General features: G+C 42.7%; 1 protein-coding gene across 1 annotated transcript in view; it reads right to left on the bottom strand.

Moving 5' to 3' along the window:
* Positions 1-220: 220 nt before the first annotated feature.
* PTGFR (prostaglandin F receptor) overlaps positions 221-11,595 on the bottom strand; it is a 51,568-nt gene continuing 40,193 nt past the window's right edge. Inside the window, exon 3 of the mRNA XM_072649930.1 lies at positions 221-3,211. Coding sequence (XP_072506031.1) covers positions 2,909-3,211 — 303 coding nt within the window. The 3' untranslated portion in view covers positions 221-2,908. The remainder of the gene's footprint in view (positions 3,212-11,595) is intronic.

Below are 11,595 nucleotides of genomic sequence, written 5' to 3'. Positions count from 1 at the left end.
ACTCCTGGATGATGGGTGAGACTCCTGGGTGGTGGACGGAACTCCACCAGTACAAGTCAGCGCTTCTTTTATGGACCAAGGTCACCCAACCAGAATGTATCCAAAGGTTGATACTGAGTCCCAATTCCCCTCCAATGACCCCTGGACCTTCCCTTCTGGCTTTCCAAGATTGCTAGCCCCTACTTTGAAAATGCTAGTATATTCACTTGTGAGACAGACATTTATTTAAATTTTTACATTTAATGAAGCATTAAAGTTATATTCATTACAATACTGGTACATGGAATACAAGGAACCAAATATACACATCACTATTGAACCTTTTCTACATGTCAGCAAGGACAGAGAGCACAAAATACATTAATTCACAGAATGAAGTCCAAGACAGGCTCTAATGGTGGAGTAAGCAGATGGTCACTTTCAAGTGTCCAGCATCACTGGGCAGCTGTTACCTTGGACTGTGAAACCCAACTGATGGTTTAAGCAATGAAATGTAGCATATTTATATTCTTCTGGTCCAGTTCCCTAAGAGGCAACAGCAATGGTGTGGCAGAGAAAGTCATCAAGAGATTTTCCCAAAAGCAGCTCTGTTCTTACCAAAAACAAGCCCTCCCTGGGGGTTCTCACCTAGGACAGCCACACACTTGAAAACACAGGTACCAGGCAAGATTACTTACTACATTGCACAAAGAGGTAACACAAGGTTTAGGCACATTCCATTTGGCATATTTACACTATGAGAAGATGTCACTTTCTACCTATAAGCAAGTCCTTATTTTCAGTTTTATTCCCTCCAATGAATGAATGAATGAAATGATCAGACATTTACTAAGTACTTATTATGTGCTGAGCACTAGAGATTAAATGTGGGCAAATGAGACAGTCCCTACCTTAAGCAGCTTATATTCTAATGGAAACAGGAAAGAGCCAAAGCAGAGTGAAGTCAACATGGTCTGCACTTTCCATCAGATTTTGAGATTGAATATGTGGTGGGCTCAGGTTAGTCAAGGAAATCTGCATGAGTTCTTGGACCTCAACCTTTAAGTAAAAGGTCCAGAACTGAAAAATGCCTCCCAGCTGAGAAGATACTTGGATGACTTATGGACCCCCAAAGCTCAGATTTCTAGGTCACCACCTTAGTACACTTGGGATCAAATCCCTATCATCTGGCTTTCTTAGACACCACCCCCTAGATATCCCTAAAGGGAGAAAGGAAACATCAGCAGCTCTGGTGCTCACTCAAGTGATGCTTCCACAGGAATTCAACATGACTCCAGTAGATAATGTTTGGAAGGGGAACAGTCTAGCCTCGGACTCATGGGACTCTGCTGAATTTTGACTCTGCTACTTAACACAGCCCTCTCTGGCCCTGAGTTTCTCATCTGTAAAATGAGGGGCTCTGAGGTTTCACATTTCCATATGTTTTCAATGAAGTTAATTATTATTCTGATACATTTCTGAGCCCTGCATGAAAGGGACTGAAATTCATGAGTGTAGCCATTAATGTAGCTGCTCCTTCAATTTTAACTTCCCTGGGTAAGACTGATGCCCCCGAGATCACTCAGGTGAAAAGGTCCTCTTTGGTGATTCCCCCTAGTGAAAGCCCACCAACTCTCAATTCCTGACTTGACCACTTTCATGAATTGTGATGTCCTCTATGTGAGTGGTCCATCCACTGATGCAGATCACACTTAGGTAGTGGCCTTGGAAGGCTTCAGCCAACCATCTCTGGTGGACCAGGAGCTCTGCCAAAGAAATCAAAATTGGCAAGGGCTGAGAATGAAGGCTACCTCCTATAAGAATTGCAAATTTCTCAATGCACCCCATTGTTCATGCTGCCCACAATTACTTTGTAGACATTTTGGCATCAGTCAGCTGTGTACGTGTTGTGCCTATCCCCATCCCAACCACCTTGAAGGCAGAAGCTGTTCTGTTTTGTGTCTTTCTTCAATGCTCAGCACAGTGTCTGGCACATAGTAGGTCCTCAATAAAGTCCTACAGAAAGGATTTGAATTGATTTGGAGTACAGCTTTGGTGCTTACTTTTTAGGATGATAATTTCCAAATGCCCCATCGAGGGCTTTATACACTGCCTACTAAGAAATATAGTGTCTACATACACACACACACACACACACACACACACACAGTGATCGTGTATCCTGAATGTGCCTCAGAATAGGAAATTAATGGGCTAGACTAAGTGTGTTGGACTGCCCGGAGGTCTTCCAACCCAGGATATCTAGCCACTGGAGCTAGGCTCCATCACAGATTCTTTACAAATTTAGGTCAGACTAATGTCCCCTTCCCATTCTGCAATTCTGTTGTTCTGTGACCTGGCCTAGGATGGTCTCTACCATCGCTGAAAGATCAGACAAGACCAGAAACATGGCAATATCACCTCATTGAGTAAGCCTCAGGGGCCACATGACATAGTTGCGTACCAGCCAGCCAGAAACTGGAGCTGTATGGATTCCCCAGACCACCTTTCACATTTACTCCCATGTGGTCCTAGGTAAGTCATTAGGCACCCTTGGCCTCAGTTTCCTCATGTGTTTGATGATGGCATCTGAGTCTCCTTACAGTTCAGCTCTAGTTATGGTGTCTAAGTGTTCATTTCCTCAAATTTTCTCCTTAGTCAACTTTGGAGAATTCACCTGGTCACTGATACAGTTGACCATGAAGTTTACTTCAGTCTATAGCCCTCACATCATTCCATCACTCACTTTGTCTGGAGGCTGTGTTTACATAAAGCAAAGCAGAGGATTGCAATTATCCAGTTAATTCAATGTCTATATACAATCATGTCAGCTAGGAAAGTCCCAGCCCTCAAACCTGCAGGCTATAATTGTTGAGTTAACAGGATAATGGCCTCAGCCCTGTCTCATCTTTGCTGTGCCTCCACAGGCTCACTGTCCTGTGAAAGTGGGTGGCGGTGGGCTTGTTTTCTCAGTAGGGGGGCTCTCTGAAATGGCTGCAACTTTTAAGGAATTCTTAATGGAGCTGAGCTCCCAGGCGTGCAGACTGATGATGGTTCGTGCTCCACAGCACTGCCGGGTGACCTTGTAGAGGTTCTTGAGGACAGCTCTCCTCAGAAGGATGTACACCCAGGGATCCAAAATCTGATTCCACGTGGCCATGCGAAGAGCAAAGAGGATCCTCTCACAGGTTTTCACTGAATCTCCATTGATTCCAGTGCTGGCCATGGTCACCTAGGAGAGAAGAGACCTTGGATATGAGGGATGGAGGAAAAGTAAGGTCTGGGACTACAGATTTTGGGGAACATGGTGGAATATTAGGCTCCTCAAGACACATGGACATAAAGAGGCAAGTCGGCAAGTATTCATTAAGTGTCTACTGTCTATCAGGCTCTAGGCTGAGTTCTGGGGATATAGAGACTCAAAAGATAATCTCTGCCTACAAGGAGTTCCAACTCCAAAAGAGTAAACAACACACAAACAAATCAGTATAACAAAACATGAAGCTGGAGGTGATCTCTGAGGGGAGGCATCAGCATTAAAGGAGATCAGGAAAAATTTCTTCTAGAAGATGGGATTGGAGCTGGAATTTGAAGGAAGACAGGAGGCAGAGAGGAGAAGGAAGATTTATTCCAGGCATGGGGGACAGTTGGAAAAAGACAGAGTGCTGGGAGGTGGGGTGTCATGTGCAAGCGGTAACTTGGAGCCCATTGTCCCTGGATGGGAGGTAAGTGAGAGGCAGGTGCTCTGCACTTGGAGGCAGAATGGATTTGGGTTCAAGTCCTGACTCTGACTCTCACTAGTTGTGTGACCTTAGTAAAAATCCTCAGCCTCTCAAAGTCTGTTTCCTCATCTTTAAGACAGGAAAAATATCACACTAATTACCTCACAGGATTGTTATAAGAGAATGCTTTGTGAAGTATCAAGTTCTCTGTATGTACATGTTTATACACACAGATTTGTGCATCTGTATATATATACACACATACATAAATATCTATATATGCATGTATATGTATGTGACCTATGATTATCTTGGCACAGGGAAACAAGTGAAGAACTTCTTCTCTCAAGAAAAATCTCCAAACCGTAGTCTTGGAAACTTTGGGGTGGGGGGGGGAACCTGGGGTTAAAGTGACTTTTCAAGGTTATACATGTCAAAGGAGGGACTTGAACCCAGGTCTTCCTAACCCGGGAGCTAGCTTTGCATCTCTTCTCTCGGAGGTGATACATACATATGTACACACACACACACACACACACACACACACACACACACACACACACACATATATATGTAGAAAACAGTGTCTCTCCTGTAATCCTGAGCCTTAGAGCAGCCATTCTGAAACTTGCGGATTTCAGGACCCTTTACCCTCTTAAAAAGTATCCAAGACCTCCCAAACCAAAGAGCTTTGGTTTATGTGGGTTATCTCTATCCATGTTTGCTGTATTAGAGATTAAAATGTCTTAATATTATTATGAAAATAGTTTTTTACCTTGTGGACCCCCTCAAGGGGTTGTAGGAGCTGCCAAGGGCTCCAGGACCACACTGTGAGAACAACTTGACTTATCCAGGGTCATATAGTTAATCAATTACAAGCGTTTATCAAACACCTACTATATACTAAGCATTGGGGACAAATCAAAAAATGAAATAATCTCTACTCTCAAGAAATTTATATGTGTGTGCATAAAATGTAGATGTGTATATAGGCACATGTGTGTATATATATGTACAGTTATATGTGTCTATTCATATGTCAGAGGCAGAACCTGAATCCAGGCCCCCTGACTCTACAGTTCTTTCTTTAAATGTCCCGAAGTAGGAGAAATGATCCACAAAAACATGAAGCAGCATGATCAGGTATGTTTTCAAAACATGAGCTGTGCGATGCCAGACCTCAGAACCAGTAACTCTTTACTAAGAGTGCAGCAGAACAAGTCCAACATAGCACCTCCTGGCCAAGATAATTTGGGTCTTTCATAGGGAGATGGAAACACAAAGCAGAAGAAGGATTCAAGTAAAACTAAAAATGGAATTCAGATCTGATACTGAAGGGCATATGGTCTTGCCATGTGTTCTGGCACCATCTCTTTGACAGCTTGCCTTTCATTCTGTCTCACCTCTCATCCTTCATCTGAAACTGAACTTCTAGGGAAGGAATACAAGGCATTCCTATGACTTTTGCCAAAATATATTTATGTTTTCAGCATTTGTTGGCCTTTTCCCAGCACATTAGACTTTTAGGGTGCTGCCATTTGTGAGCAATGAAAACCTGCTACTCAATGGCTGTTTCATGACTCCTCACTGTCATGAACAAAGAGATCAACCTGCAGAAACAAACGCTGCCTGGCTGACCTTTCCATCCACATGAAAGAAAGGGAAACAGTCTAATCTGGGAGAAAAGAACGAACCTCAGATTTGGAAAAATGAGCAGATGCACAAGAGATAATCAGCTTCAGAAACAAATACTGATTAATAAATATAAATAAATAAATCAATGCAGAAAAGGAAAATCCTTCTCAGATTACTTCTAAAAATACACAATTTAAAAAAAAACAGCAGGAATTAAGGAAGAAACAGACCACCCAAACACCAGGCCAAGCCAACCCAGTGAACAAACAGAAGCTGGCCCAGGAAAAAAAAAAGCAGAACATAGTTTAACTTCATTAATAGCTCATTATCAAATGATACTGGTAAAAAAAATGACTATATTTATATTTTGATACTTTGGGTATGAAGATAAAGAAACAAGACATTCATTTTATTCACTATGGATATTTCTATTGAAAAATAGCATGGTATCCAGGAGGACCTGGATCCATTTAACCTCTCTGATCCTCAGTTTCCCCATTTCTTAGATGAGGGTAGTCATAATATCTATCTCTCAAGGTTGTTGTGAGGATCAAATGAGACTAGATGAATAGATGGAGAGAGAGACAAAAAGAAAGAGAGAGTTACAGTTACAAGCAGTATCAGAAGTGAATTATCTAGATATACATTAGATATAAATATAGATACACCTGATTTTTATATACCTTAAGGAAGCACTATTGAAATCACAGGGAGCCAGAAATGAAGAGTGGTCATCTGGTTGAGCCATTCATGAAGGGATACCCACTCTAATGTACCTGACAAGTGGTCATCAGACCATCCCACCTGGACAACCCTAATCATTAGGAAGTGTTTCCTGACACCAAGCTTAAACTGGTACCTGTTTTCTGCTCCTCCTGCCCCACATCCCCACCCCCAGCCATTGCTCCTTGTTCTGCTCTTAGAGGCTAAGCAGATAAGTTGAATCCCTTCTCTACAGAATGGTCCTGCAAACATGTCAAAACTGGATCTCAAAGCACATCATTACTGAGGAGTCAGTGTGATTCAGTGAGAAGGAAGCTGAATAGTCAGAAGACTCAGATTCAGAGTCCTTCTGCCATCTGCTGTCTGTATGACATTGGATAAGTCATTCAACAAGAGTGGGTTAAAGCAATGGCTTCTGAGTCCTGCCAGATCTAAAATGGGGGTGATAATGACTTCTACACTCCAAAGTTGTGGTCAGTACGCAATGAGATGTTAAATATCTAGCCCTTGGAAACGTGAAATGCTATGTAAATGTTTATCACTCAGTGAACACACATTCACTGACCACTTTCTATATGTGTCCATGGAACTAATCACTAAGAATACAAAGAAAGGCAAAAAAGAGCTCACACTCTATTGGGAGACTCCATATATAAACAGCCAGGTCCATAAGTGATATATATACAGTAGAAATGGGCAGTAACCACACCCATCACTTTGGGTAATGTGACAAAAAAAGGAAAAAGAAAATGTTAAATGTTGATGGAGATGTGGGAAAACTGGGACACTAATACTCTGTTAGAGTTGTAAACTGATCCAGCCATTCTGGAGAGCAATTTGGAACTGTGCCCAAACAGCCCTAAAGCTGTGCATAACCTTTGATACTGCAATACCATTGCGAAGTCTGTATCCCAAAGAGATCTAAAAAAGAGAGAAAAGAACACACTAGTACAAAAATATTTATAGCAGCTCTTTTTTGTGGGGGCAAAAAATTAGAAATTGAGGGGATATTCCTCAATTGAGGAATGGCTGAACATGTTGTGTTATGTTATGTGCACATGTGCAATAAAACTTCTGGGATACACTGTATATTCACAACTGCTTGGGTCCCCTAACCTCTTTGTGCCCTTAGGCTGTAAATTGTGGCTTATTTGTGCTGGTAAAAGGTGTGTCCTTCCCTGGGGGCTCTCTACACTGAGGAGATCCCAGGCTGAGCCAACAAAATTGATCCTTTAAACCTCATTGCTTGAACTACCTCATATTTCTTCTTATCAGAAGACAAACCTTTCCCATTAGGAATTAAGTGATATCATTTTCTGAAGAAGATTCAAGTAGATAGATAATATATAGATCAATGATAAAAAGTTGATGGAGCAATAGTTGATAGATGGTAAAAAATGGAGAGAGAGAAAAAATAGACAAGTAGATGATATAGGTAAATAGACTGATATAGACAGATAAACTACTACTACTACTACTACACACACACACACACACACACACACACACACACACACACACACACACGTATATGTTTTTAAGCAAGAACTACCCTCCATATTTTAGTCCCTCATCTCATGCACTCACTTTCAAAAATAAAGACAGCAGGAGAATTTCACGTCTGGGCTGCTGCCAGGAAGGACTGCACTGTGTGAAGAAGGTAGAGAATGAATGTGAAATGGGGACATGTGAATTACAGTCAGAGTTCTGCAGCAGGACTGTGGGAACGAGTCTAACAGCCTCTCTTTACAGATGAAGAAGCTTACACCCAGAGACAGGAAGGGACCCACCTGAAGTCACACAGATAGAGCCAGGACTAAAATGCAGGTTTTCTGCTGCCATCTCCGGGGGTCCCAGCCGGGAAATTGAGCTTCCAGGGCTGGCAAGATTGGCAGAAGTGTAGGAGCTGATGTAAGAAGGACGACTGTCTGCACAGACTGAGGTCATTTTTTCCTGGACTCCAAAAGCATTGCTGCAGGCTCTGGGTACATTCCACCTTGGCATTGGCCACCCAAAGGAGAACTTCAAAGGGCTGCTGACAAACCCTTGTTGTCAGAAAAAAAACAAGATGGAGCTTTGCCTCAATAGTAGTCTGCCCAGGCTGTCACCCACGAAAACCCCAGGAATGCTGTCTTGTCTCACCCTCGTCCTGGCCACAGGAAGTGCTGGTACTTGGATCACCCCATCAAGTCTTTGAAGACCATCCACAGATGCTGTCTGTTGTTACTCGTCAGTCCGTTAAATAGAACAGTGACTCAATGAGCTGTCCATAAGATAGAGAAGACCCTCCCTCGTTCATTGCCTTTCATTAATGATTGCCAACATTTCTATAAACTCTAAGTTTTGCAAAATAACATCATTGAAATTGAAGGCATGATGTACATTATGGTATTTGATCCTCACATCGACTCTGTGAAAGGGATGCTGTTATTTAGTGCCATTTTACAGATGGGGAAACTGAGGCTGGGAGCATTTAAGTGACTTGCAAAGAGTCCCACAGGTAACAACAACAGCAATAATAACAATAACAACTAGCATTTATATCACACACAACATACATTATCTCATTTGACCTTCACAACCCTGTGAAGGAGGTGCTATGATTTTTCCCATTTTACAGAAAGAGAAATTTAGTTTGGGAGAGAAGGAGAGACTGAATCCAAGCTCAGGTCTTCCTAAGGGAGAGAAGACGTGCATCCATGACTGTAGGGAGCAGATAAGGCAACCAAGGCAGAGTGAAGTGGAGTGATTCTCATTAGTGTCATTGTCATTAGTGTTGAGGCATTATGGTGGAAAAGAAAGAGAGCTGTTCTTGGAGGCAGAGGACTCAAAGACAAGGTCCATGATCTCAATGAGTAAAGAATGAGAGGAATAGGAACTGAACCCAGGTCCTCTTATTCTAAATTCTGTTGATTAGATGTCTCTGGACAAGTCATTGCACTTGACTGGGTCTTAGTTTCTTCATCAGTAAAAAGAGGAGGTTGGACTTTTCCACATTAAAAGGTACTGTGAGACTCACAACAACCCTGTAAAGAAGGTTCAAGACCCCTTTGTAGCCCCATTACACAGGTCAGAAAATTACTCCAAAAGTAATCCATCCCAGGCAAAGATGACTAAGACCCCTCCTGGATCTAATTTTTTGATCTGATGTCCCCTCTTGTGCATCACATCCCCTCAGCTGCTCCTTACGGGACATGGCTTCAAGCCCTTCATTGTCTTGGTCACTTTCCTCTGAACAAATTCCCGAACATGTGCCTTCCTAAAGTGTGACATCCACAAGTGGTCTGGTGGGGGAGGAGCAGATACACACATGTGTATGTGTATGTGTATGCTCACACACACATGTGCAGCATATACATATAGGTATATAAATGGATATGTTCATATGTATGAGTACATGTGTGTTGTGTATGCATATGTCTGTGAATAAAATTTTGGAAGTAGCATGAGAAACCACCCACCCCACTAAGGGTACTTTCAGCTTAAGTAATATTCATATCCCTATAGCTTTTCAAGGTCTGCCAAGTACATTCCTTACAATATCCCTGTTGGGTGAGAGGGTGAGTATTATTATTTGTTATCATCATTATTATCATTGTTATAATGATTCCCATTTTACAGGTGAGGAAACTGAGGCACTGAGAAGTTAAAACCCTAAATGCCTATAGAGGCATTTGAACTTAGATTTATCCTAACTTCAGGGTTGAGCAGTATACTTTTCACTCTGCAAAGACAACCCAGCCGTGGAGTCATAGGACCAACCACAGATACCCTACAAGAACACTCCTAACCAAGTGCTCCCCTCATGTTGGTCTCTTGGCCACCTCTGGATGCATGCAATGTCCTTTAAGTCAATACCCTGTGAGTCCTGTACCAAGTATGGAGCATTCTCACTGCCAAACCCTATAATTGAAGGCAAATGGAACATGTCCTGAAGCCTTTGGGCTTCATCCCTCCTTTCCATTTCACCACCACCACCACCACACAGATTCATGTTCTTAGTCCTTACTCTGTAGCAGAGCTGTATTTAGGGTGGGATAACTAGAGCTTTGTCCAAGGGTGCCAACATTCTTAGCTCTGTCAGCATTGGAAGTCCTTCTACACAAAGGAGCTAACATTTAGTTATGAAGGAAGAGTGAAAATAGGTAGCTGAAAGTATATTCACTTCCTCTCTCCTTCATTGAAGCATTCCAGGGGAATTCCTCCCACTCACCAACCACTGTTACCCAATATCCCTTGGTCTTTCCAATAACAACCTCCCCCAGAAATCTCACCACATCCTTGGGAATAAACTCCATATTTCAAGATGTTTTCCTTGTTACACCTATAAGGGTGAGAAAAGGAAACCTAATATCTCTCATTAGAGTCTGGCTACCCTGGGAGTGGGGGCATGCAGCAGCAGTTAAAAGCCCTTTCCAACTTCTCCCTACCTTCAACAACTTCTGACATGTTATTTCCCCCGTGTACTCTATGATCCCATGATGCCAGTCTCCTGGTTTGTCCATCTCCCAGCTCCAGGACTTTTCACTCTATGTCCCCCAAGCCTGGAAGGTTTCTCCCCTTAGCTCCCACCTCCTGGCTTTTGGGACTCAAATCCCTACTTTTGATGGAGACAGTCCTCCCCTCCACAGAGGGTCTTCCCATGGAGACACCTTCTCTCTCTCTCTCTCTCTCTCTCTCTCTCTCTCTCTCTCTCTCTCTCTCTCTCTCTCTCTCTCTCTCTCTCTCTCTTTCTCACACACACACACCCACACACACACCCACACACACCCACACACACACACACACACACACACTGTATGTAGCTAGTTGTTGGCCTGCCATTGGAGGATGAGAGGGCCATGTCCACTCCTCTTGATCTATATCTAGCCACTGGGCCCAGAAGGCTACAGAGGAGATTGTGAGGCTGGTGACTTTGCCCAGCCCTCCGTCACTTAAATCCAATTCATTTGCAGGTCACGGCATCTCTTTCCTGATGTTATGGTACTCTTCAAGAAAAAGTGACAGACAGCAACAGCATTAATGAATGATCTTATTGAGGGCAGAGATCAAATTTAATACCTCTCAGTACTTTAGAGAGAAAGAAGAGGAAGAAATAAGTATTTATTAAGCACCTACTATGTGCTAGACCTCAGGCTAAGCACTTGACAAATATCTCATTTGATCTTCACAACAACCCTGTGAGCTAGGTGCCATTACTACCCCTGTTTTACAGTAGAGGAAACTGAGAGAAACAGAGGTTAAATGACTTGCCCAGAGTTACACATCTAGGAAGTGTCTGAGGCTGAATTTAAAGTCAGCTCTTCCTGACTGCAGATCAAGAGCTCTGTGCACTGGGGCATTCCCAGCTGCCTCCTGGCAGGGGGGCTAGCATACAGTCGACACTTTAAAAATGCTTGCTGACTCTCAGTCTTGGAAAGTTATATTTCAAAGAGCAAACAAATCGAGGTTGTGTCCAAGAATAACTTACCTAGCAAAGCTGTGCATAATCCTGAATGGAAAAAAAATGGGACAAACTAAAAGACTTTCAGATATT

This window comes from Notamacropus eugenii, chromosome 2 (genome assembly GCF_028372415.1).
Source record: "Notamacropus eugenii isolate mMacEug1 chromosome 2, mMacEug1.pri_v2, whole genome shotgun sequence".
Lineage (NCBI taxonomy): Eukaryota > Metazoa > Chordata > Mammalia > Diprotodontia > Macropodidae > Notamacropus > Notamacropus eugenii.
This window is presented reverse-complemented; position numbering and strand designations above follow the sequence as displayed.